The 27,483-nt window shown below is 36.8% G+C and overlaps 3 protein-coding genes and 1 long non-coding RNA gene across 7 annotated transcripts in view; 3 read left to right on the plus strand and 1 right to left on the minus strand.

Annotated features, from left to right (window-relative positions):
- The window catches only part of LOC103145867 (lymphocyte antigen 6 family member D), a 670,619-nt gene that overhangs the window by 511,411 nt on the left and 131,725 nt on the right, over nucleotides 1–27,483 (plus strand). The window lies entirely within an intron of this gene.
- septin5a (septin 5a) lies at nucleotides 370–23,144 on the plus strand. 4 transcript variants are annotated; one of them, XM_007563459.2, is made up of 12 exons: nucleotides 370–527; nucleotides 672–685; nucleotides 14,813–14,903; nucleotides 15,097–15,183; nucleotides 15,440–15,563; nucleotides 16,653–16,787; nucleotides 16,870–16,987; nucleotides 17,077–17,178; nucleotides 19,254–19,350; nucleotides 20,043–20,220; nucleotides 20,315–20,417; nucleotides 22,085–23,144. In XM_007563459.2, the coding sequence occupies exons 1-12, from the start codon at nucleotides 482–484 to the stop codon at nucleotides 22,145–22,147; spliced, it is 1,158 nt and encodes a 385-aa protein (XP_007563521.1). In that variant the 5' UTR covers nucleotides 370–481; the 3' UTR covers nucleotides 22,148–23,144. The 4 variants fall into 4 exon arrangements, with proteins under 4 accessions (XP_007563521.1, XP_016532606.1, XP_007563520.1 ...); XM_016677120.1 differs by lacking the exons at nucleotides 370–527; nucleotides 672–685 and adding an exon at nucleotides 768–1,098; XM_007563458.2 differs by lacking the exons at nucleotides 370–527; nucleotides 672–685 and adding an exon at nucleotides 9,871–10,232.
- LOC107837514 (uncharacterized) lies at nucleotides 22,839–26,151 on the minus strand. The gene is made up of 3 exons (XR_001663530.1): nucleotides 26,063–26,151; nucleotides 24,535–24,632; nucleotides 22,839–23,398 (listed from the first exon to the last, which is right to left on the minus strand). It is a non-coding gene; the product is annotated as an uncharacterized LOC107837514 (long non-coding RNA).
- Nucleotides 24,567–26,833, plus strand: gp1bb (glycoprotein Ib platelet subunit beta). The gene is made up of 2 exons (XM_007563457.2): nucleotides 24,567–24,644; nucleotides 26,041–26,833. The coding sequence occupies exon 2, from the start codon at nucleotides 26,051–26,053 to the stop codon at nucleotides 26,669–26,671; it is 621 nt and encodes a 206-aa protein (XP_007563519.1). The 5' UTR covers nucleotides 24,567–24,644; nucleotides 26,041–26,050; the 3' UTR covers nucleotides 26,672–26,833.

Consider the following 27,483-nt stretch of genomic DNA (forward strand, 5'->3'; position numbering starts at 1 on the left):
TATTTTATATTTTGTGTGATACAACCCACAAGGAAATTATTTAATCTCATCGTGTCTCCCTAAGGGAACCCTAAGATCTGATTGGCTGATCTGACAGCGACTCCATCTGAAGACCAATCAGATTACCTCAGAAGTGTTAGCTCCGCCCACTACGAAGGCTGAAGCTAACATGAAAATAAAGGAACATTTTTGCAACACGAAGCTAAAATAATTGCATAAATATAAAAATAAAATCAATATTAAGAAAATACAAATGTTTATGATTACTTGCACGTTTATTTTTTTGATTGTTTTTCATATTGATTATGAAATCGTGTTTTTATTAATATTTATGGAACGGTGCATTCACGTTCTCGAGCCTCCGTAGAGGAGGAGCCTTGCGCCGTCAGCTCTGCCCGCCCTCCTGCTGTCCGTCCCGGGGTTTGGAGGCGAGGCTGCGCCGCCGCTTCAGAGGAAACCGAGAGAGGAAAGCGGGTCAAACATGACGAGCAACATCAGGTATAAAAGCCGGATTCCGGTGAAAACAGGTGAGCGCTGTGTTTCTGTTTTCCAATTTTTGATATTTGCATTCTGATTATGGAGGATTTGTGCTCTGATTGCTTCATGTTTGCGTCTCTCTGGGCGTCGCTCCGCATCCCTGCACCTGCGCCTCCTCATCTATCCTCCAACAGAGGACAGCACGGAGGTAGGACACCATTTAAAGCGTTGTATTTGATGGAATCACTGCAGGAGGTTTGAGCTGTTTGGGTGAATGCTGAGGAGTCCCATGCCTGTGCAGCAGGCGGAGCGCTGATCCACACTCACATTTTCATTTTTAGACGCCTATGTGGAGCAGGTCGCTGCCTCCAGAGGCCAACACGGCACCGCAGCATCCTCCTCCAACATCCTCCATCCACAATTATCAGCGATTAGAGTCGCCTTATGATGAACTGACTTCATTTCGGATATTACGTCATTATTAGCTGCTCACTAATATTTAGTGGATCATTTCGGAACCATTGTTCATCTGAGAAGCACAACAGACACACGAGCCTTGAGGGGAGGTCGGGTCTCTGCTGACCCCAGGCGCTCCTCCTGCCCCTCCTCTTCCTCTATATGGTAATCTGGATGCAGATTTACATTAAAACACTCTGAAAACACAGGATGATTTCAGCCAACAAATCTGCTAAGTTATTCTTTTTAATGAGGCTGAGAAACTTCTTAGCTTTAATTCACCATTACTTTAAAATGATTCAGAACATCATTCAACCTACGCCATGTTTTACTCAGAGGATGATGGTTTTTCTGAAATATTGTTAGTTTTGGGCCAGAACTATTAAATGGAGACCTTCAATCCACAAAATATTTCCATAAATGGTTTGTGGACCATCAGGATGGGTTTTGTCCAGTATGAGATGGACATTTATGTTATTTTGGTCAGAAGTATTTTTGTAAAATTTCCCATAAATGTAGTTTTTTTTTCTGGTTTCTTTTTTATTCTTGAATAGTGAACACTGATTGACTGAACACTGTTACTGTAAATGGTAATATTTTATCTATATATCCATCAGGTTTTAGGGGAAAAAACACAGAACCATTTTGGCTGCACTTGATCAGAATAATCAGTTTTTATAGTTGATGTTTTAAAGCTAAACATTTTAAACTTTCAGAACAAATTGTTGTGCGATTCTCAGACTATCTTAGTGACAGATTTCATCAAGATGAGTCAGTGCTCTGAATTTATGCCAATTTCTGAAGGTGTTCCTCTGAGTTCTATATAAAGTCCATTTTTATTTATATATAAATAAACTGGATCAAAATATGGCTGACACAAATTTTTCACTTTTATCCTGATGTCAGTGATTTATTGCTTTACATTTTCTCTTGGATTGAACTTATAAGTTAATGTCTTTCATAAAAACCTATTTCTGAAATGCTGGGGAATTTCTTTTAGATATTTAAGTTAAACACTGCAAAAACACAACTTTACCAAGTTTTTGGTTAGTTTCTAGTGCAAATATCGTAGTATATTTGAAATAAGACAAAACTAACTTACAAATACTTTTTCAGCAAGATATAGGAGCTTGTTTTAAGTCAATAAATTATTAATACTTATGAAAAAGTGCTAAATCCACTGGCAGATTATTTCATTTATAACATGGAAAATAACTTGTTATAAGTGAAATAATCTGGCAGTGAAATTAGGAAGTTTCAATCAATATTAAGGATTGTATTTACTGAAAACAAGCTCCTATATCTTGCTGAAAAATGATTTGTAAGTCAGCTTTGTTTTATTTCAGATTTACTGAGATATTTGCACTAGAAACTATAGATAAAAATACTTGGTAAGACTGTAATTGTGTGAATCGTGTCTCTAATGTGGGAGGATTTGTAGAAGAATCTTTTTTCAAAAACTCAAACAAGTGACTTTCACAAACTCCGATCAGATCAGATCAGTTGGTAATCTTTGAGCTGCATAAGTCCAATGTGATTTTAACTATCGGTTTGGTGTATAAGCATAACTAAGGCAATTAAATAGCATGATAAAAACACATACACATTTACTGCTTTATCTATTTTCAAGTATAGTTCATTATCTTCATTCTATCATAAAATGGTGTTATTTTGTGCGACCGTGTTGGTCTGGGTTCAACGTTTTAGAGTTTGCATGCAGAAACATGACCGATGGTTTTTCCTAAATCACCTTAAGATGTGAGTTTGTGGACGCAGGCTGTTTTTCCTGTGTGTCTCCACTCTGGAAATCGCTTCAGTGAACCTACTGCATGTGTCTGAGTTAATTCATGGTGTCATAACCTCTGAGTGAGTCCTGACGGATGATCGATCCAGAATCATTGTTTCCCCCCTCACTCAACCCTCTCATCACTTCACCAGCTGTCAGAAAGCGTTGCCAGGAAACAGCCGGTTTTCCTTTCAAATACGTTTTCATCAGACACAAAGTGTGGTGGTCAGTCCACGTGTGGGCAGATATGAGCTGAACATCTCAGATTTGAGACAAAAAAAAGAGAAAATCATCAATAAAACTTTAAAACTGGAAAGTGCATCCAGTTGAGTCACATTAGAGCAGGAAAAAAAAATCCCCTTTGTTTGCACTTGTATTTATTTGTATTACAAAACGACTCAGTATATTTGGAGCCTTTTGTATACATATTACGCTGGATTAATAGTTTCGTAAACCCCACTATATCTCCCTCTGGTGGTTGTTCTTTGACATTGTTTTGGTTACCATGAAAGAGCAAAAAAAAAATCCAAGATGGCCGAACATAATGCCTAAGTTTTAAGCTAACATCAACCTTAAAACATTGTTGCTTTGGACGAGATTTGACTGTAATTATGGACTATGACAGAAATAATAATCATGTCTGTGTTTTATGAAATTACTAACCTAAATTTGTTCATTTAGGTTAGGAATGGAAATTTTGCTTTCAGTAAGCAACAGGCTAGTTTGCGATGTTAGTTGGTGCTAGCATAGTAATGCACAATCCTTGCCTTATAGCTAAAATAAGCATTTTAGCTGTTTTTTAAAATGTATTGGCTATGTTTATCATACCAGGTGGAATAAGTCAATGTAAGCGAACATGATAGTGATACCAAAACCTTATAGTGGTAAAAGCTAACCTTAGCATTTTGGCTAATTTTAGCTTTTAAATTTCTTCAGTAATGTTCATGTTAACTAATGCTATGCTTCATATATTTCAGTTTTGCAATGGTAAAACAGAAAGCAACAGTCAGAGGTCTTTCTTCAATAAAACAGCAAAAAAGAAGCCTGTTTATTGGAGCACCAGTTTGCTTCAGGAGGCGTGAATGTGCGATCAAACTGATACGGACCAAAAACATGAACTCTGGTTCGCCTAAAAATCTCCGTATTGGTTCGGTTGAAGTGAACTCGTCTCTAAAAGCAGGAAGCAAACTGTAACGCAGAGCATTCTGGGTAAACACAACCAAAACAAACACGCGAGTCTAGTGCTAGCAGAAGAAATGGCTCATGATGTTTTACCAAAGTCAAAAGAGAAATCATACAACAGCTAAAATCTGACCCTCCTTCACTTTTGTTTACATTTCGTGACGAAAGAGGTTGCGCTCCTGTTTTCTTCAGAGCTGTTTTGTCGTTTCCTTCAGTGGTTTTGGGTGCAGCGCCACCGCAGGCGAGGAGGTGAACTAGTTTTTCAAATAGTTTGGGTTCGTTTGATACATTTCAGTGTGAAATTGAACCCAACCATCTGAAAATGTAACAAATATTGCAAATTAAACAGCGTCTACTGGACTATGAAGTATAAAAACATTATCTCACCTCCTCATTCCACCTTAGAGTTCAGCCTCCTCCTCTGTCCTCTGTCTCCAAATTCACCCTCTCCCACCCTCACCGCCACAGATGGGACCTCAGTGAGGACCAGCTGCAGCGCAGGGACAGCTGTGTCTCTGGGGGTTTAGTGGAAGAGAGATTTAAAGCCCCCCAGTATGAAGGCAGCTCCTTTTTTGTGGTGTTGATGTGAGGTCTTCAATTTCTTATCTAATAATTGTTATCAACCCAAAATTAGCTTACTTTCTAGTGTGATATCAGTGTGGTTCAGCAGGTGCTTAATTGTTGTTTCTAAAGATCTAGAAATGTTTCCTCAGATGCCCATAAAATCTACACAAACCTCTCCAGCTTCCTACTTTAGACGATAGACCTTGTGTGTGACGTGTGAAAACAATAACTCTGTTTGTGTGAAAATCTGTGCTGTCTCAGGAGTTGTTGCCAAGCAAGCAGCTCAGAGAATTAACAAGTGTATAAAGGCACATTGTAGCATTTATGTAGACTGAAAACATGAACTTAAAGGTGATGCTTTTGGTGTGGCCAGAACCAATCACTGGTTCCGTACAAAAGTAGCAAAATATTTGAGTTTTAAAAGCAACCCAAACAGTTAAAAAAAAAACCATACAGCTGTTTTCTGATTATTAGTGGATGTTTTTAAGCTGTTTCAAAAATCACCTGATCGTTAAGTCGCATTTGAAGGGCTCTGCACCGTTACCTAGCAACCCATGCGAAGTCCAGCCCGTTACCTAGCAACCAAAGCGGAGCTCCAGCATGTTCGATCTGCTGGTTTGACTACTGTATAATGGCTGCTGGAAAAGAAAAGTGTTTCCTTGACTTTATTCAGAAACCATTTGCTGCAATCTTCTTGGTTGTGCAGGAGGCTTCACTTCTGCTTTTCAGAAATGTGCGGTTGTATAATTGCGTATCTGTTTGCAGCCATTTTGAAACGTTGAGTTTGGGGTCGTGGTCAGCAGCAGCTCATTTGGATTCAAAGTGACAAGACACCCTGAAACAGCATCATTCTGGAAGGAGCTCAAAATAGGCAGAAGGGAGCAGACTGAAATCTCTATCTAAAAACGATTTTGTGCAACAAATGTAGAGAACATGTTTTGTGCAGCCCATAAAGTTATCCTCACATGTTGAAGGAAGCAACTAAGTTTATTTAAGTTTTGTAATGGCAGACAAGTACAAGCTAAATATCATCTGGACAAACATCTTGTGTTCATTCAAGACCAAAATGGACCTTTTGGAAAATGGTTCCAACTACTAAGCCTGGCTGCAGTGTCTTTTCACAAAGTGAATGAAATAACCAACATGGAGGATTTTCTCCAAATTCTTCTTCTCCCCCTCAGATCAATATTTGGACGGCTGCCTGGCAGCGTGTTAGCTCTCCTTCAGCAGTTTGAGGAGTTTATGCCCTGCAGTCTGCTTTTCTGTCACACTGACGCATACATGTAGTGTGTATGATCCAGCTGAGTGTGTGTATGATCCAGCTGAGTGTGTGTGTGATCCAGCTGAGTGTGTGTGTGATCCAGCTGAGTGTGTGAGTGATCCAGCTGAGTGTGTGTGATCCAGCTGAGTGTGTGTGCGTGTGTGTGCGTGCCCCACCTGAATGTCCTTTTCTCTTCGGTTTCAGTCCTGGAGCAGCTTTTGCTCTAAGAAAGCTTTTAGAAAGTGGTCGAAGGACGACCCAGAAAGCAGCATCTTGCTTCCAGCCTTGCTTAGCTAGCTGTGAGAGTTCAGTGAATTTTCTATATATTAAATATTTAACTTTCCATCAGATGTACTATCTATTGGTATTGATCACTTTTCTATACATTCTTGTTGATTTACTTCCTTAATTTCTAGTGTCTGTAGCTTGAGGTTGAAATCTCCCTTTCATCCAGTCTGTGTTTGTGTTGTAATATCACATGGATGGATTTCTGTTCTTCCTTCAGCTGCTTGCAGTGGGAAGTTGTGGTGTGATGAGCACTATCTGGGTTACATTTACTGCTTTGGTTCTCTGGGAATCATTTCAACTCTGAATAAGCTAGAGGAAGGAGCTGAGTGATGCCTGCTGATTTAGTCACTGACCTCTGGATCTAGGCCTCTGCAGACCATCCAACAATCTGACAAATGCAGCAGGAGCCGGAAATATGCACTTCTTTGTCACTAATGGGAAAGAAAAAACCACAGAAATGTCAGCAGCAGAAAGTCTAATGCTGTAGGGAGGCTCCAACATGCTGAAATTCACTTTAAGTGTTATAAATAACATATTTTTTATGGTTTCTGAAGAAAGTAAAAATGCAAAACAGAAAAGATTTCTTTCTTTTAGCTCTAAAAGTAGATAACTAATAGTCTTGTTTTCTGTCTTTTCCATTTACCGAAATTAGTACTTACTGGATAAATACGATTGCTATCAGCAATTATTGTTTTTTAACATTCTAAATGAGCAAAAATAAAGGTATTTTAAAAAATGACAAAAAAAAACTAATTTTAGCATTGATAAAAAAAAATTTAGTGAAACAAAAACATTTCATTCTGAAAATAATTTGTGCTAAAAATATTTAAAAAATTAAGAAAGAAAAAACAGTTTTCTGCATTTATTTGAGTCCATAGTGTAAACTCCAGAGTTTCATGCCAACATTCACTGTGTTGAGTTTTTACTTGGTGAAATTTTACCTCTTATCGCTCACAAAGTGAGAGAACAGCTTACTTTCACTCATGCTGAATATTTAATTGAAGTTGTAACAATAGAAGTGTGGATAAGTGATTATATTTGGCCTGTTTGTCTGGTTTTGTGTTTGTGAATGGGAGAACTGGGACAGCTGGTTACTGAGAGGAACGAACTATGGGGGTTAAAATGGGGGGCCAATTAAAGACATCTGCTCCTTTCTTTTGCTCAGACCGTCACTCCCACATCGTTCCACTCAAACTCATAACTCACTCTGCTGGGGTCTTCACTATCCAACTAATTAATCAACCACAGTTCCATTATTTCAACTGGAAACACTGGGATTTCCCTTTCCTAACTTTATCCCAGTTTCGTCCTCTGTCGCCCTCTGGTGGTGGGCTGAAACATGCTGTACGTGGCATCAGCGCTGGTCTCGTCAGCGGGAAGAAAAACAGTCCTCCTTCTTTTATTTCAAAGAATGTTTAACTTCTGCTGCCCACATTATATGTTAGTCAGACACACCCATCAGACACACACACACGCATACACACACACACACACATGCCGGTGTAACATCTGGAATCAATCGGCTTCAACCTCTGCCATGAATGTACCTCAGCTGCACACATATAGAAAAACTCCTGCAATGCCAAGAAGAGAAGACATCTTGGCTGATTGTTTCTTTATGCCAGTTGAACGCAACTTTTATCACCAACTGCACATAAAGTATTTTATTTCAGCTCAGATTACAGCACTGTGTCACTTCTTTTTCTTCTCCTTCTAATATAAGACTACAAATTAACCGCTAATAAGCTAATATTGTGTTAGGAAAAGAGGAGATTAGTTACTTTGTGTGCGGTGATATATTTTTATATCGATCCGAAACCAAGTAAATACAAGGCCAGTGTCATCAATACCAATACTTCTTATTTTAAGGGCACCTACTATGCAAATTTCACATTTTACACATTTTTATGCTTCCATTCAGATCTCACTTTCATCTGAAAACATCCCAAGCTCTTAACGAAACAATAAGTTAATGTTTTTTGGTGTCTAGAAAACAAGCCAGTTCAGAAACCTCCTGATTTTAAGTCACATTCATGCACTGCGCAGTTGCCTAGCAACCCTAGCTAAGTCCAGCCCCGTTACTTAGCAACCCAAACGGAACTCTGGCAGTTTAGTCACCTGGTTGTACAAAAGCAAAGACAAGTGTTTTGTTGATGACTTACCACTCAGAAATGATGTTTATTAAATGTCCACAGACCGTTTTTATAATTGTGTATGTGTGTTTGCGGCCATTTTGTGAGTGAGGGGGCATGGTCAGCAGCTAATTAGTTCCAAATCTTCCTTGCTATCACTCTAATCTTTAGTTCCCACCACTGATTCTCTTTCCCACTGTCAAAAGAAACATGTTGGTAAATTTGAAATATTATTTTAAACCCAAATTTGCCTGGGGTTTGATTAAATTTGGTTCTAGCTGTATTTAACCATCATGGGTCAGTTCATGTCTCCTGTTGTTTAATCAATCCACATGATTTCCATTCATTTTGTTTCTGGTTCATGTTTAGTTGAATTAACTGAAATTAACTGAAATGACTCATAACTCTGAATGACCTCTTTTCGGTAGATATTATACCCCACATGTGCACACACAACACTTTCCTGTCTGTCTGCTCTCCTGACCAGTGGCTGTTTGTGGTATGGGCCACATGGGCGGTTACCCAGGGTGGCAATTAGAAAGGTAATACGGGAGTGGCACAAGCACTGTTTAAAACAAGTGTAGTCAGAAGGAAGTTTGTGCTTGCTGCTGAAATGAGTGTTGTGGCAGAATGTGTTGCTAAAACTACAAACTAAAATGTTGAAGTATGAATAAATAGTGTTCTCTGCATTCAATGAGTATTTCCTTAAGTTAAATAGTATTAACTTTTTGTCTGTGTACAGACAAAAAAAATGCATTGATTTGACTGATAAAATAATACTTATTAAAACAATTTGTTACCTTAAAGGTTCTGTTTGTGAGGGCCACATAAAGACACATTGTGGGCTAGATTCGGCCCCCAGACCTTGAGTTTGACACATGTTCTGCAGAGGTTAAGTTTGATTTAATAATAATAATGAAACATTGGGAAAACAAGCAAACAAAAGAGGAGCTTAATTTAGTCATCTTATTTGATGAAGAATGATTAAGTAATCTTTTTTTATCTAGTTTCTAGAGGAAATATCTTATTACACTTGAAATAAGACAAAATTAACTTGAAAGTAACTTCAGGACTGTAGGTAGGAGCTTGTTTTAAGTAAACAATTCTTGAATATTGATAAAAAGTGCTAGTTCCACTGGCAGATTATTTAAAATGTTTTGTATGTGGAAAAAAAGCTGCCAATTTAATCAATATTGAAGAATAACTTACTTAAAACAAGCTTCTATATTGCTGAAAAGTTACTTGTAAGTTAATTTTGTGTTATTTCAAGAGAAAAGTTTGTTTTTGCAATGCCATGACACTGAATGACGTTAATAAAATAGTTATTTAAACATGTTGTGCTTTCAGAATTGCTGTTTAATTGAAGTTTGTTTTTTCCTCTCTGTAAGGTTCAAATCAGCACATTCATAAACCTGAGCGCTGGATGACTGGCAGGTTAATTTTTTTTATTGTGATAACCTCACTGCATTTGTCTGTACTTGCAGCGTTTGTCACACCAAAAGCTTTTGTTTCCGTCAGGTTGAAACAGGTTCCTTTAGGTTTCACATGTCGAGCAAACCAAAGGGAATGAAGCTGGTCATTTCAGAGTTTGGAGATTTTATTTTTCATGTGTCTGTCTGAGCGGGGGGGAGGGAATCTGGACTGAATGAATGGGTTTCCTTCAGACCTTTGCCTCTTCCATCCCTCCCTTGTTTCCTCCCTCAAATTGCCACCTCTCTCTCTCTCTCTCTCTCTCTCTCTCCCTCCCTGCTTGCCTCCACTTTTCGAAGGGAAACTTTCTTCATACCTGTCTGAACAGGGAGAGCCGGACCGCTGTAGGGCACAGAAAAGATAGAATTAAACAAAGCAGCGGGGCTGGGAGGAAAACAAACGAAGGGAGTGTAGGACAGACGTATGCAAGGAGAGAAAACAGGAAAAGAGACGTTTTTTTCCTTCATTCCCTGCTGGTCTGCTGCTTCAGTTTTGTGAGACCGGTGGCTATTTTGGTCCGTCAGTGTCGGAGCGGTTTAGGATGGATGCCATCATGCTGCAAGAGAAACTGGTGGAACGGCTTCTGTGCCCACGAGTGAGAACCGCAAGACAGAAGGTAAAGAGATGGATATATATGGATACATTCAGCAAAAAGTTCATTTTAATAAATAAACGGACCATGTAGTGTACTAGAAAGTATACTTATTCCAACTAAACTGGGACATTTTTAAGTTTGTAACAAGTAAACTTAAGTGTACTGTTATAAGGTCATTTTAAGTTTACCAAATAATGCTTTACTAGGCTTATATTTGTGGTTTATTTATGAAAGGGACTAGAACTTGATTCATAAAGTTAAGTCAAATGTTTCTGTTTTTTTAAAGTGTGTAAAGATTTAGCTACTTACTGTAAACTTTATCACTGAGCGTGTAAGTTTATAACAGATAAAACAGCAAACTTATTCTGCCATATTAAATGTAGCATAACTTAACTTTATTCTGGACTTTAATCAAGATTTAAACTATCAGTACTTTGTGGCAGAAATTAGCTTTACTAATGTACACATATAAGCGTTAGCATTATTAATGTACTCAGTTGAATACTTTTCAATGTATTCTGAAGTATATGAAATATAAAATATATAAAGTAATATTTGCTTAAGTTTGCTTTACACTCATAACACACTTGAATAAACTACTTTTATCTAAGGGTACATTTAAACAAATTAGGCAAAACATGTGAAAAATGTTGAAACGACCTTATTTGCATGATTATAAAAAAGCATAAAGAACTGAGTTGATCTTTCGCTTTAAAATTTCTGCCAACTTATTTTTCTCAGATATATTTCTGCAGGGTGTCAGATTATTGCTGAGGGGGATTTCTTTCCAGCCTCATCAGCAGCTCGTCTTTCACCTCCTGCTCTTTTTGTTTTGCATGTGCGTAAACACTTGTGTGTCTGTTTTAATAAATGCGATCCTCACCCGAGGGAAGGGAGCCGTCGGAAACGCCTGTGACAAGTTATGACAGCGTGTGAGGACGCTCGCTGCGCGTCTGACTGGGTTAGAAAAGGAGCTTTTCAGGTCTGCTGAATGTAGCTTCTGTCCGTGTGAGTGAATGCTCTCTGCAGGGCTTGAATGTTTGTTTATCTCTCCACTTGTTGGCGCGTTGTACTGTAGGGTCAGGGTGATGCTCCGCCAGATCCAGCGGTAGCAGGAGCTGCTGTGCCACACAGTGGGAGACTGGTATCCTGTGGTTCCCTTTGTGTTTCTGGAAAGTCTGAGGCGTTGGTTATTCTCAGCCACTCTCAGAGGAATGCTCTGCACGAGTCTTTCCATATATTTGAAGCTTTTCTGTCTGCTGTGGTAATTTTATTGCGACACAAGCTCCTCAGATCTTTGATTTAATTTGTCTTGACATTAAAAGTCCTCTCAGCTAATTGGAGTCTGCTTCTGCTTCTGACGTTTTTCGGGGATTTTTGTTTATGATTTTGGTGCAAAAATTTCAAATCACTTGTGTAGTTCTTTGATAAATTATGTGCCCCATCTTAAAGATTTCTACTTAAGGGAAGTTATTATGCAAAATTCACTTTTTGTATGTTTTATACCATTTGGTATGAAAACAGTCCAAGTTCTTAAAAAAAACCCACAAAGCTGTTCTTTGGCATTAAGTTAATGTTTTTTGGTCTTTGTGAGGTTACATTCAACTGACACTGCGCCGTTACCTAGCAACCCCAGCCAAGCCCAGCCCGTCTCCTAGCAACCCAGGCTGAGTTCCAGTACTTTTGGACAACTAGTTTTACAGCTGTTTGCGCTGTACAGTAGAAAAACAAGTGTTTCGTTGTTGATTTGCCATTCAAAAAAAGATGTTTCACATTGTAAAATAAGACAAAAAGTCGATTTTTAAATGGTGATTATATTTTATTAAGTGTATAAAAGTGTTAGTTGTTGTTTTGTGTTCTTGTGTGATCTTTTACAAGTACTTCATTATCTCTACGAGTAATTTGGGAAGTTTTTTTTTTGTTCCATGTTTTCTCCACTTGTGGATAATGTCTGTAAAATGGGTTTTACTGGAGTCCCAAAGGTTTACTAATGGCTTCATAACCTTTCCACATCGATCGGTGTTAATGACGTCAGATGCTGGCGCTAGTTCATGTTGTCAAACATGTTCTGTTTTACTGATTTCCTGATTTTAGAGGTCGTGCAGTAAAAAGGGATGGGCTATTGAATTTGAACTAAGTTGCCAAAAAAGTGTGGTTAATCATATTTAATTAATGAATCAGCAATTATATTAGTAAAATGTTATCTTATTTTAAATATTTTGATGATGTGACGTATTTGTTATGAAAAAGCAAAGAAATAAGATATACATACCTCTGTAACACTGTTTCACAGCACTCTGTATGTTATATAATTTTAAATATATTTTTTAAAAAGATTAATTTGACATGAAAGAGCATTGTATTATAACCACATTGTCATTTAGGAAATTTACATAAAGAAAAATCAAAATCTTTGCACATCTATAATTGGAACATGTGCAAATTGGTCAAACCTGGAAGTCAAAAAAGTGAAACTAATATACAACATTTTGTTGCTTTGCTTTGCCAAAGTCTGATACCGAAACGTTTCATATTAAAAGTATGACAGTGGGTAGGAATCAATGAGTTTTTTATGTTTATATGTTTACATAAAAAACAGATCTCTCTTCACAGTGAGATCAGAAACGTCTGTAGTTTGTTTTTAAACTTTTTTTATTAAGGTTTTTTTTTTTTCTTTTTTGCAATGTTGTAAATAAACGTGTTCAGTTATTTGACGTTTGATTTGACTCAAAGTTGAAACCTATTGTATTTTAAATCGTTGTGCTAAGTGACCAAGCTACAAGCAAAACAAATCAATAACAGGCAGACATATTTCCAAACAGCCAAACTGTTTTTTTGTTTGTTTTTTTTTTACCAAACAAAAAGCATTCTTTCGGCAAGCTAACAGGGTGCAGCATTAGGTGGGGGAGGGTCAGTGTACGCTGGCATGACATTAAGAGGACCTTATACTGTAGAAATGGTTGAACATTTGAGCAATTTTGAAAACTAACACCTTGGTTCACATTTTATATGATGGCGGCCATATTGGATTTTGGGGGTATTTTTTTTTTAGTTGTTCCAACCCAGATTAATTCCTATTGATTTTTCTCATGTACAGCTAAAAAAAAATCTGACATATGAGTACAGAAGTGATATTTCTCTCATCTGGAGATGTAGAACAATGGTCTGTAATGTCCGTCTAACATCTGGCATCCCCCATGTTTCACATGTTTCCCTGCTTCTTCATGCCTGAATCAGATCAATGGTTTCTTATCTTCTGTTTCTGAAAGAATCAGAAAGAGTCTCAAAAGAAGTTGATGCAACTCCTTGGTAGTTTGAGTCAGATGATTTCATACACAGAAGAAAGCTCATGGTGCAACATCATGTAGGAATGTGAAATCAGTTCCTCTAAATATCTGACTCAAAGTGACGTGTTATAATCCACAACAGCAACAACACAACAGCTGCTGAGACAATTATGAGGTTTTCTTTGAATTTTTTTAAGATGGCAAAACCTTCTAAGCATTGATTTGTAAACCTCAATTAACAAAAGAATTAAAAACAGAAACCTTCAAATAACTTTTATTTCCCTTTCTGTGTTAATCTGGATTAGACGCCCTAAATTTTACCACCTAAAATAAAATGAATGTAACCACTGGAAGGAGTTACACTTTACAAAAATTCAAACTGTTTCTATGTAAAGCAGCAATTACAAGTTCCCGTGTCTCAGTGCACACATCAGATCTGAACTCTCAAAAAGACAAACGGGGCCACAAGGAACGCAGATGTTGCCACAACCTCACTGCAGAGGGATTAAGCAAAACAAGTTCCTAAAATTGTGGTCATGTGACATTCCTGCGAGCTCAGACAGAAACTGTACAGTTGAGAGAAACACGTGAATTAAGGACTGTTTTTGTGAGGTGTGATCTAAAACTCAACATACTAGAAGGAACGGAAGATATTAGAGTTTTTTGTTCCTGAAGCTTTCAGGATTAAGACGAGTATTCATTGAACCCATGTCTGCTGTTGTAGAACCGGCTTCTTTGTGTGTAGAAATAATGTTTTCTTAGCCTTTCAGTTTCTGATTGTCTGAAAAATACACAAAATCTCACCAAGTATTTTTGGTCTAGTAGCTAGTGCAAATATCATAGTACATTTGAAATATGACAAACTAGCTTAAAAGTAACCTTTTGTTGAGATGTAGAAGCTTGTTTTAAGTGAATAATCCCTTAATATTGATGAAAAAGAAGTTGTTCTGGCAGATAAAGTAACTTATAACATAGAACAAGTACTGAGTTATTTACTTAAAACAAGTTTCTATTTTTTTGCTGGAAAGTTACTTGTAAGTTAGTTTTGCTCTTATTTCAGGTTTACTAGAAACTAGACCAAAAATACGTGTTAATATATTAACAAACTATAGTTTGTGTTTTTGCAGTGTAAGGAATGCACTTCTGCTCTTATGGGCAGCAAATCCTCACAATTGTCTTAATGTAATATTTCTTATTTTAAATTAGATGAATTGTTTGTTTGCAAAGTCCACTGTTTTGAGATTGGTTTAATTTCAATAAAAACTGAAAATAGACAGCTTTCAGTAACACTTGTGTTTTTATTTTATCTTCTAGGAGAAGCAGTATGTGGGTTTTGCAACTCTGCCAAACCAGGTCCACAGGAAATCTGTGAAGAAAGGCTTCGATTTCACCCTGATGGTTGCAGGTCAGTTTCTAGGATGTAAACAACTCCATCATATCTGTCAGTTTATCAGAAGAAAAATGCTGAACCGTCTTCCTTAGAGGATATGCTGTCCAGTTTTTGTCTGTTTCCAGATTTGTAATAATCCAAAAATGGATCTTTTTTGGATTTTGTTGATCTTTTTTTAAATATGTGATCACATCTCTGTGTCTTGCAGGAGAGTCTGGTATGGGAAAGTCCACTCTGGTCAACAGTCTGTTCCTCACAGACCTCTACAAAGACAGGAAGTTACTAAATGCCGAAGGTGAATCTCCACTATGTCTTAGCTTTATTATTTAAAGTTTTCTGCTGGCTGCGACACAAGCATGCAGTTAAAAACAGTTCGGCCTTGACTAACATCCTTGCATTCATGTTCAAAGTCATTTCTTAATGTCCAGAATTACTAATATTATTTTTAGAGGTTATCTCAATGTAACCCAGCAGCAGAGCTTATTTTCCTCTGTCCCTGATGTATTTAATCCAATTCCCACTGACTTTCATCCTGCGCTGATGCTCTGCAGAGCGGATTAACCAAACTGTGGAGATCATCAAGCACACCGTCGACATCGAGGAGAAGGGAGTGAAGCTCAAGCTGACCATAGTGGACACGCCGGGGTTCGGAGACGCCGTTAATAACAACGAGTGGTGAGTTGGGCCTGCTAATTTAACTTTTTTACGCTGATGTCACTGTCACAATTTCTACTGATTCTAAAAACAACTCAAGTGCTAAAAAAATTAAAATAAAAAAAACATCTTGCCATTTTTTTGTAGTAAATTAAGATTTTTTTGTTGTCTGTAACAAAAAAAACAAAAAACAAAAAAACAAAAAAAAAACTCCGGAATCAGCAGGCATTGCCCCGTTACCTAGCAACTCTAGGGAAGCCCTGGCCGTTACCTAGCAACCCCAGCGGAACTAGCACATTTTCACAGCAGGTTTTACCACAATAGAATAGAATAGAATAGAATAGAATAGAATAGAATAGAATAGACTTCATTGATCCCTCAGGGGAAATTGCTTATTCGTTGACAAGCTACTCCGTCTAAGGTTTTAAATATTAATAATTAAAGTATGACCATAAGAAATAACGTGTATAATATATGTACATACATATTTACCTAAGAGTGATGTAAGTAATTCAATATGACTGAATTAATAAATAAATACATTTATTGGCATGCACACGCAAATATGTTCATCTAAAAATAATTTATGTGCTGTACAAAGTGTTTTGTTGTTGACTTACCATCCAGAAACCACTTGCTTCAATCTTGTTGATTGTGCGGGAGGCTCTACTACTGCTTTTCAAAGATGTACGGTTGTATAATTGTGCATATTTTTGCAGTCATTTTCACCTATGACTGTGAATGATGAGTTGGGGGGCGTGGCCAGTAGCAGATTAATTGGATTTAAAGTGAAAAGATGAACTAAAACAGCTCATTCTGAAAGGATAAAATAGGCAGAACTGATCAGACTAAAATCTCATCATCAAAGATTTATTTTGTACAATAAATGCATTGAACATGCTTTGTTTAGCCCATAAATCTACCCTAACCTGTTCAAGGAAACATAATAGGTCACTTTTAAATGATCAATTTCTCAACAGCAGATTCAACATCTCTGTTCCAAATATTGCACCATCTTGCCCATCTTGATGCACATCTTTTAAAATGTCATTTTCTTGTTAATGGTGCGGTACAAATAAATGTTTTCCTCTTAATTTGTCTTTGTTCTAGCTGGAAGCCAATCACAGATTATATCGATCAGCAGTTTGAGCAATACTTCAGAGACGAGAGTGGCCTGAACAGGAAGAACATCCAGGACAACAGAGTCCACTGCTGCCTCTACTTCATCCCTCCGTTTGGCCATGGGTAAATCACACATATTTATGCAACTTATACATATATGCAAAACAAAAGAAAACTAAGCTAGAGTCTGGATTTTTCTTCACAGCTTACGTCCCGTGGACGTGGAGTTCATGAAGGCTCTTCATGAAAAAGTGAACATCATTCCTCTCATCGCGAAAGCTGACTGCCTCACTCCCAACGAGATAAAAAAGCTTAAAGACAGAGTGAGTTTTCAGAGCGGCAGATTCACTGATTTAACAGCATGCTCTGTATCCGGATAAATGGAGATGTCTTTGTGTTTGTCCTCTGACAGATACGAGAGGAAATAGACAAGTTTGGGATCAAAGTGTACCAGTTTCCTGAGTGTGACTCTGACGAGGACGAGGAGTTTAAGCAACTCGACAGAGAGCTGAAGGCGAGTTTTAGCCGTTTACTGCTGCAGCACCAACATTAGTGTATTTTTCTACACAATTTGTAAAAACACAACCTCCATATTTAATGCATTTATGAAGCCAGTAAAGAAATCCAACACCAGAAATAAATGCTTTTGTTTTTACGAAATCTGTGATGATACTTTTTGCCAGGAAAAAAACAAACAAAAAAAACATTTTCTGTCCTTTCACCACAATTTTTAAAATCCAGAGTTTGGTCTTGATAACACATTTACTGGACGATAAATTATCCCAATAATTATTGCAATAAACAATAATATTGTTGTTTTGAGACCATATATTGATAATGGCACAATAATGCAAGTCTGCCCTCTCAAAGACCACAAACGTTTAATAAACATTTGACACTTGAACTGGAAGATGTTTAAAATATTCAAACATAAATAAGCAAAACAACAAATTAAAAGGATTATGAAGTTTCTATAAACAAAGTTGTCCATCAGGGGTTGGTGAGACCAATACTCCAGTTTTTGGTAGAAAGAGAAAAACAATCAGTCATTCAAACAGACATTATTGAGCTCTTTAATTTATCCTGTGATTAATTAATTTATTGCTTACATTCAATATCTGTTTGCTGGATACTCCAGGATTTTTCTAAACATTTTTTTAATGAATGCATTTTCATTAGTCAGACTCATGAAGGCTTTTGGTATATTTATGTAATTTATTGGATTATCTGTAGTTAACTAAATATAGTTTGCTGTAAAACCCCTTTTGAGAAATTACAGGTGAACCTAAGGTTGTATTTTGTGGTTTTTCACCCACAAATAATTTCAGTCTTATGTAACAATGGTGTTTGCTACTTCCAAGTAAATGCAGTTTTAGCAGAAAACATTAGAAAAGTGTTACAGTAATGTGCTTAAATTAAAGATCAGGCATTTGGGATAAAAAGTTTTTTACAAAAGGCGTTTTTTTTTTTTGTCTGGAATTAAGCAGCTGCAGTAGAAACAGATTAAAGTTGCATAATTTTCTGAAGTTCATTCTGAAAAGCTGCAGCTGAGATCGCTCTCTCAGCTGTGTGTAAAAATCTGAGCACACAATGGTGGCCTTGTCTGAGGGCAGCCAAGCTGTGTTAATTTAAGCATATTTAGCTGTTGATTTGGCAGGAATTGAGTTAACATTGAGCAACTTTGTCTGAACCATGAATAGTGAATCCTCTGAATATGAAGGAGTTAAAACATGTAGCTGGGATATTTAAACCTTTTGTCATGGAGAGGACTTCAGGGGCTGCAAACCTTTTAGTATTTCTGTTTTTAATTATAATTGCAATAAACTACTTTACAGTAAACTAAACACAATATTTTAATATAATTTTTTTTTCATCAATTTATTATGTGGTATTGTTTGTGTACAGCTCTTTGTTGCATTTTTAATCTGCTTTTAAAATTGATAAATAAATAAATTTGACATTGACATTGATTATAATAATAACTAAAGCAGTCAGATTTCTGCAGACAAGCGATCTATCAATTATTGTAGATTGAAAACATAAATATGACTTGCAGGTTTGCTAGATTATTTAAAAAAAACAACAACAATAAACCACATCCTAAATTTATCAAGTTGATCCTTTTTTTTCTAGATTTTTTGTGTCTTTTCAGCATCATAAACAGTACATGGCTCACTCTTGCTTTATTTTGAAAAGTTATTAAACAGGCAAAGTCACTGGATGTTTCTGTTTCCATTTTACTAACAAATTCAATTCAATTAAAAGCAAAAACCTGCGCGCATATTTTGCGTTGCACTATAGATTTTCGTTGAATGGTTAAAATATATCCACTCTTATTTTGAAAAGTTGCAGTGTCTCACTCACAACAAATAAAATCGTGAGGTGTGAATTTGCTTCATCTGCCTTTAAATGCCATAAAATAAACAGCATGCAGTTTGTTGCGTGTCTCGACAGTCCCAGTGATGCGTCTCTTCAGCTGCATGTGTCTTTAGAGAATGTGTCTAGCTATGTGAATGTGCACCAGCATGCTCAGTCAGCGTTTCCCGTACAAACTGGGGTCAAAGTAACAGCCCGTCCTTATTCGTGCAGGAGTGCACGCCGTTCGCTGTGATCGGCAGCAACACCGTGGTGGAGGCGAGAGGACAGCGGGTCAGAGGAAGGCTGTACCCCTGGGGGATCGTTGAAGGTAAATTCATGAACGATGCGTTCCTTCAGCTGCTTTTCCATTAAAGCTGCAGTGTGTAGCTTTAATAAAAAACATCTGGGAAAAGATTGATCTCCTCCCTGATCGATTATTGGATTATCTGGATTCTCTACCCACTGAAACTAAAACAAACATGTTTTAACCAGACAAAAACACACATCTGTAGTTTCTATTAAGTTTTTTATTGAAAGAAACTGATTTGGAAAATGTAATTTTGTCTGATTTTGTTATTTTTCTGTTACTAAAATGAATTATTGTAATATTCGTCCTTAAAATACCAAAATTTCCACTTAATTTAAGATTTTGGTCCATCTGTTTATGTTGTTTTTAGATGATTGATAATTGTATCAGTTACTCAAAAACATCTGGAATGTAAAATGTCACAAATCACCAGACACTGCCTTGTTACCTAGCAACTCCAGACAAGTCTGGGCCGTTGCCTAGCAACCCCAGCGGAACTCTGGCAGATCACTTACCTACCTTTTTACTCTTACTTGAGTTAAATTCTGCCAACCTCTGCATACATGTGGACTTTATAGATTAAATATTTGACTGAATTTTATTTAAGGGTATCGATACTTAGAGGTTTATGGAAATGATCCGGTGGTGTAAATCCTTGTGTGGGAATGCTGTAATCTGGCTTATTGATTAAACGCAGATGTTTCTGTCCACAGTGGAAAATCAGTCGCACTGCGACTTTGTGAAACTGAGGAACATGCTGATCCGCTCGCACATGCACGACCTTAAAGACGTAACCTGTGACGTCCACTACGAAAACTACAGAGCGCAGTGCATCCAGGAGATGACTAGGTTTGTCTCTCTGTGTGAGAAAGAGTCTGATGAGGAGAAAAGGTGCAAAATGGCAATGTTTCATGAACCTGGTGCTGATGTTTACAGACCGAAGACAACGTTTCATCCCTCATCTGCTTTCTGTTTCGTCTCGTAGTAAACTGGCTCAGGATAACCGGATGGAGAGCCCAATCCCCATCCTGCCGCTGTCCACTCCAGACGCAGACACTGAGAAGCTAATCAAGATGAAAGACGAGGAGGTCAGAAATAGCCTAGACTTTTTGTTTAAAAAAAGCTGAGGAGAGCTGAATGGTGTAACAGTAGTTTTTTTCTCCAGCAAGAACAAACCTGGTACTCATGACTGATAATTAGTTACTCTGAGTCAGTGGTGTCCAAAATAGTTAAGTTAAAAGCACATGGGGCCACAAAAAACTTTTTTTCACCTTTTTCTATTTATTTTCTCAGTAAGGGGCAAAAAAATCTGTAGAAAACAGATCAACAAATCATTGTAGATAGAAAACATAAAAAAGATCTAAAAATTTCTACATTTTTTCAGGGTGTAGTTCTCTCTTGGCCAGTGGCCGCTGGAGGTTGCACCAGATATAGACAATAGATGTAGGAGGACATAAACATGTCTACAGTTAATTGCCTTTCCACTTCACAATCCAGTTTCATAAAATAATTCGCAATATAACTGAATGAATCATAACGGGACATGTTGCAATAATTCCCAAAGTAATAAAGTCAAAACCAGATGGACTGTTTGTAATTGAATCTGCTTACATTTAACTGAGGCCTTCAATGCTTGTCTTTATAAAAAAAAATATATCCGCTATGTCGTCCAAAAAAATAATATTGAATACATTTAATTGGATTCAGAAAAGTTTTTGTCCAAATCTGCTACTTAGCGTTGCTTTAAACACACCAAACCCATAGGGGGCAGTGTAGCGCAAAGCTACACCCACGTCAGACAATCAGGTTGCTTAAAAACAAACATGATCACTATGAGAAATATGAAACAATAGAATAGAGCATGTTATATCATTTAATAGACATGAAAAAGAGACAATGTGAGGAGAAAGTTTGAAAATATTATGGAAAAGATTAGTAAAGTCGATACTTTGAAAAAGAACTACAATAACATGCTAATCATTAATCGTGTGCTAACATAAGCTAGTAATTATTCAATTTTTAATGAAAACTAAATTGCTTCATAGAATTTGATTATATATTTAAGCAGTGTTTTTTATAAATTAGATCCTCCATGCCAGCAGATGGCGGTAACGTTTCTTACAAACCGGCAATAAAAATTAAGAAGTGTCAAAGTACATAAATATATTGGCGTATTTCTTAAATCTTCACTTTTTAACAAATATAATCATTTTTAACAGTATTAAACGGAGTTTTTGTATGAATGAAAGTCCAAAGCGCATAAAAATGTATTTGTTTTCCCAGATAATAGGAGTTAAAGGGAAGAAATTAAAATGTGCTGGGCCAATTTAAGCTAATTAAATTAGAATATGACGGTTTAATCACTGACAAGCAGCTACTGGATAAAGTTAGCAGTTTAGTGCTTGACACTACTGGAAGGACAATCATAACAAACACTCCTGAAAAGTGTGGAATTTAATTTATTAGTCTGTAAGCATTAATAAGTCTGGAAAAAAGGATGAAGCATGTTTGAATTTAAATTAAATTCAATTCAGATTCTTTATATATACAACAAATGTCGTCTCAAAGCAATTGCAAAAAATATGTTAATTCAATCACACACACATTTCAGTTGATCCTAGTTATCAAATAGTGCAGTATAATCAATTAATTATTCAAAGTAGCCATTTATATTCAAATTTTTTCATGAACAGCCTGTTTATTTCTGAAAACACGCAGGTTATTTATGATGTGTTGACTTTAATTCCCTCTGCAGCTGAAGCGGATGCAGGAAATGTTGAATAAGATGCAGCAGCAGATGCACGACAAGGATCAGTGACATATCCAGAGCTGCCCTGCAGCGCCACCTGCTGTTCCTCTCCTGGAATGACAGTGAGACCTTCAGACCTGGATTTGGATTGTTCTGAGCGGCAAACCCCGGCGGACTCTGCATTTCTCTTCAGTTTGGTGCTCCATTTTGTCTGTCTGCCTGGAGGTTGTTTGTGTTTTCCAATTTTGAGCCCCTGGCTGTGACATCAACTCGAATAATTTTAAGATATAATTTAAATAACTTCTCAGTATCTAATTTATAACGCAGTGCTTAACATTTTTGGATATAATGTGAGGTGTTTTGTAAAGAGCTGTAGGCTAATGATTAGATTTGAACATGGGTGTTGTTTTTATTATGCAAGTCTGTGTTGGATATGCGAGTGTATCATAATATTTCTTCCACTCCAGGTTTCCGTCCATTTTCCCCTCTTTTCCCCGTTTGAGGAAGTTCCAATTCATTGAAATCAAACATTTGCTGTGAATTTCTTCATTAACATTTAGAGTTTCTTATGGTCAGTGTAAACATCTTCTTCCAGGTTTTTTAACGTGAAGTCTGGGCTTAAAATGCACCCACTGCTAACAGCTAAAACAAGGGTTTGTGCATTAAAGAGTGCATGCGTGCGCATGCTGTCATTACTCATATCTCCTGGAAGCTTTGGGCCTATTTTTTACTGCTTATTATCCAATTCCTTGTGCTTGTATTTAATGCCTCCAGCGTGGTGTTTGTGTTGTCACCACAGCATTATGGGAAATAAGTGATGAGGAGCCAATACCACGTCTTTGCTTCTGTTTTAAACTTATTGTTGTTCACTTAACGTAGTGAAAAATCCATGTGAGCTAAGGCTGCAGAGTGTGTGCAGGTGACTGTGTGTGTGTGTGTGTGTGTGTGCGCGCGCATGTGTGTTGACTTTACTGCTGCTGATGACCTGTACAGCCCTGAAGGCTGTGAGCTCAGTCTTTGTGCCCCATTTTGCAAAGGTGTGATAAATAAACTCCTCTTCTTGTCAGGCTGTTGTTTTTTCTGACTCATTGTTGTTTTATTTTTAGAGTTTGAGTCCAGTGAGCACATCACTGTGTCCTTCATCACTTCCACACATCAGCTGGGCTGGAAGACGAAGCTTCTGCAGGAACATGATCTGCTGATTCATGTTTATCTCCTGCAGACATTTTTCCTTCCTCTGCTCACAGCATCGTCATCCCGCCTGGCAGAGGATGCATGGATATAATATAGTGTGTCTGCACCAACGTTCCTGTTGCAGTACTTTGTGAGCCAAAAACAATAAATAAAAGATTTTTATGATAAAGGATTTTTTATTTTTGCAGAAGGTAAATATAGATAAACATTTCCATCCAAAGCTACTTAATCACAATATATTGAAATGCCTTTTCTTGTATGCTTTCTAATTCAGTAAAGTACCTAAAGTTTAGATGAAACAGCAAAGAAATAAAATGTTTCAATTTAAAATCCCCAAAGCTTTAAAATAACAGTCTGGCATCCTGGATAAATCAAATTTTCAGTAATTTATTCATATAACGTTTGTCAGCAACACTAAGGTTTTTTGCAAACTTAAAAAGATTTCTATATATCTTCACTAACCACTAACAGAGACTGTTCGCATGAGACAAACGGTAAGCAAAGATGTGAAATCACTTAAATCAGCAGCGTAAAATCAGTATAATTAGCAGATTGATTTCTAAAGAGGAGTGCTAAAGTTTATTTAAATCCTTATCTTGAGCGGGAGAAACAAAAACTTTCATAATCACAGATTATTGAGCATGTCAAGGTGAGAATTAAAATTAAAATTAATAAAGTTCTATGATATCAAAGAGTGTCTATCTGGGGGAGCCTTTGCAGAATCGTGTTTCTACAAGAGCAGAGACTCAACATTGACACCAGGGGGCGTTGGAGGGCATTTGCGCCCAAAGTTTTAGATGAAGACAAAAGTTTTTATAGCTAAAACTAACAAAATAACAAAAAAAAAACTACTAGAAATTTTAAATGGAAATAAAATCTAAGGTGCACCATGTGAGTAAACATTCAAATAGTAATAAAAACACATCTGACATGAAGATGAAGCCTAAGAATTGAAGCAGCATTGACTTAACATTTAAAATGTTACTAGTAATTTGCAGGTCTCTTGTAAGAGTTATAAGACTTACCTATGGAATCTCTCTATTATTGATTATGGATTTTACTCAACAGCGCAATTTAAATCTGCAGAATTTTTTAATGGCAGTTATGACAAATATTTTTCTATGATTAGCTTTCTATTTGTTTTCCAGGAACTAGGAGGATCTTCTGACTTACTCTGTTGTAGATTATCTGTGTGTGTGTGTGTGTGTGTGTGTGTGTGTGTGCGTGCGTGCGTGCGTGCGTGCGTGCGTGTGGCTCATAACTTGACAGCAGTGTTTATCAGTGTGAGCCAGCTGTCACACGCACCACATTTTTCTTCTAAAAATCAGCCAGAAGAAGGAAATTCGTCTCCAGAGGACGTCTAGAAACGAAGGTAAACGTCAAACTTTTATTTAATTTTACATTTAATAAGTTACTCTTCAGTGGATATTTTTAACGTAACATATTCAGTGCTAATAGTCACATAAACTTGAAAGGAAAAAGTTTTGCTGTGTAGGTGAACATAATCAATTTTTAAAAGCATAAAATCCTTTAAAAAGTTTTTCAAATTACTGTTCAGTCCCCAAGAAAAACAACACAAAATTACTGAAAAATCATAAACTGGTGGGATAAAATCTGTAGATTTGTCCGAATTGAGCAGTTTTTGTATAGAAAAATATAAGACAATTAATGTTCAAAAGGATTCTGGATAGGCGATGTATTTTAAGCTAATTTTAATTTTAAATAAATAATATTGCTTCACTTTGAATGCAGCCTTCCATGATTACTGACATTAGACATTGTTTAAATTCAAATCAGTTATTCAATTCACAACAAATATTGTCTCAAGTCACTTACAGAAAAAATTCAAATCCAATCTAATTCAAACAAATTGGTGCTAGTTATCAATAATTCTATAAAGTTAGGTTTATTCTACAAATGGATCAGAATATTTGTCTAATATGATGCAGCAACAACAATGGAGAAATTAGATATTATTTCCAATGATTTTTTTATCTTCTTTATATTTTCGTTAAGGTCAGACAGTAACTAGTTCAGTTACTTGAGTAACTCTTTGGAAAATATGTCCTTCCAGCAGTATTTTCACTATGCTGTGCTTTTTACTTTTACTTGTGTATTTTCATTATGAAGTATTTATACTTTTACTTGAGTAAAATTTATGTGAACAGCTTCAGTGAATGAATCACAAACTTGTTTTAACCAAAAATTCACCAAACACAAACTTGCAGTTTTTGTTAAAGTCTCATAAATTTTATGTTCATTATTTTCAGTTTAGTCCTTAAAATACCTAAAATTTTGATATAACTTTACATTTTGGTGCATCTGATTATGTAATTTTTAAATATTAAATCATCGATAATTTGATCAGTTACTGATCAAATTATCGATTTGATAATTTGTATTTGGCTCTCACTTAAGTAATTTATTGAATGGCTACTTTTACTTTTACTTGAGTAAAAATATGCTCAAGTAGTGCTACTTACTTGAGTACAATTTTGGGGTACTCTGTCCACTTCTGGTTATTGTCTTGCCATACTCGGCTCAATTCTCTTTCTTATTGCTCAAACGGTCTTGCCGTATTAGATTTTTGATTTAGTCTTGAATTAAATTTTTTGTGCATTTCTATTTAATTGTACGACTTTCTTTGATTTAATGCTACAGCTTTATTTCTCTCATGTTAGTCTCTCGCCACAAATTGTACTCAAGTAAGAGTAGAACTACTTCAAGTGATTCTTTGACCTCGGTGACCTTTTGTTTCTTCCCTGCAGTTTGGTAACCATGACGACGCACCTGCTCCTGTGTCTTCTCTTACTCGGAGGTCACAGGTCATTGGCGTGCCCCGACCCTTGCTCCTGTCAGGGTGGTCGGGTGGACTGCAGCGGCAGGTCTCTCACTTCCGGGTCCATGCCCTCCAGTTTCCCTATCGGAACCACCGAGCTGCGTCTCCATGACAACCTGCTGAGCACCCTCCCCAACGGGCTGTTGGACGACCTGACGTCCCTGCGCTCCGTCTCCCTCCACGGCAACCCCTGGATATGTGACTGCGGCATCCTCTACCTGCGAGCCTGGCTGAGACGTCAGACCACAGACGACGCGTCCTACCTGGGGGTGAACTGCAGTTCTCCTCCCAGCCTGAGGGGGCGCTCTGTGGTGTATCTGACCGAGGAGGAGGTGCTGGAGTCCTGCCACTACTGGTACTGCAACCTGGCCCTGGCCTCTCTGGGCTCCCTGGTGGTGTTTGTGGCGGTGCAGGCGGCTCTGCTGGTGGCTCTCGTCGTTTTCCTGAAGAGGTTCGAAAAGGTGACAAAGGAGGCCAAGCAGACCACGGAGGAGAGCTTCACGGCCGGGGATGGACTCAGAGAAAACGATTATGAGCGTTTAAAGGACAGCAGCATCTGAGATGAAGCCCTTAACCCTCTTTTGATCATATAACTGGACTGCTTTGTATTTGTATCTAATAGCTGTAAAACTGTCAAAAAATCTGCACTGAGTCTGTATTTTTGCTCCTTTTTCTAGAAACAATCTCAGTTTTCTACGACAGCTTTCTTAGGGTCAAGATAGAAAAAAAAGGGAACTTCAAAAGTTCAAAATGTTTGACTTCTTGAGATTTCTGAGTTCTTTATAGGAAATTTTTCACTTTCTAAATTAGAATTTGTTTTTTTAGAATATTTGTTTGAATTTTTTAGATTAATCTAGCAAATTTTAGACTTTTTTTTTTTTTTTTTTTTTTTACACATTTTTTAAATACAAAATACCTGAGATTCTCAAATTTTCTGGGTTTTTATAGCAAGCCCAGAAAATTTGCTGGGTTTAAAAATAACCTGGGTTTGCTTTGTTTGAAAACAAACTCAAACTCAGAAATTTTCAAGCTTCTTTCTAAAAGAGATTCTGAGATTAATCTTAAGTTTTGTGATTTTTTTTCTACCAAATTTTTAACTTTTCAAACTCAAAAATTTTCTTTCTTTTTCTTTTTTTTCTTTTTTTATTTTTTTTTAGGAAATTCCCAAGCTTAATCTTAACATTTCTGAGATTTTTCTAACCAATTTTCAACTTTTGAACATAGAAATTTCCTTGTTTTTTTTTGTTTTGGTTTTTTAAACATAAATTCACTCCTTCTTTTCTACAATTACCCTAATATGCTGTCACAGCTGTCCGGTAGTTAACATTTCAGTCTATAAATAATTTTCTCTCTCTGAATTACTTGTAGAAGT

The sequence above is a fragment of the Poecilia formosa genome, unplaced genomic scaffold (genome assembly GCF_000485575.1).
Source record: "Poecilia formosa unplaced genomic scaffold, Poecilia_formosa-5.1.2 Scaffold148, whole genome shotgun sequence".
Lineage (NCBI taxonomy): Eukaryota > Metazoa > Chordata > Actinopteri > Cyprinodontiformes > Poeciliidae > Poecilia > Poecilia formosa.

Coding starts and splice junctions, on each gene's coding strand:
- septin5a (XM_007563458.2), top strand. CDS start 10,158: ATGGATGCCATCATGCTGCAAGAGAAACTGGTGGAACGGCTTCTGTGC. Junction 14,904..15,096: donor TTTCACCCTGATGGTTGCAG/GTCAGTTTCTAG, acceptor TGTGTCTTGCAG/GAGAGTCTGGTATGGGAAAG. Junction 15,184..15,439: donor GAAGTTACTAAATGCCGAAG/GTGAATCTCCAC, acceptor GATGCTCTGCAG/AGCGGATTAACCAAACTGTG.
- gp1bb (XM_007563457.2), top strand. CDS start 26,051: ATGACGACGCACCTGCTCCTGTGTCTTCTCTTACTCGGAGGTCACAGG.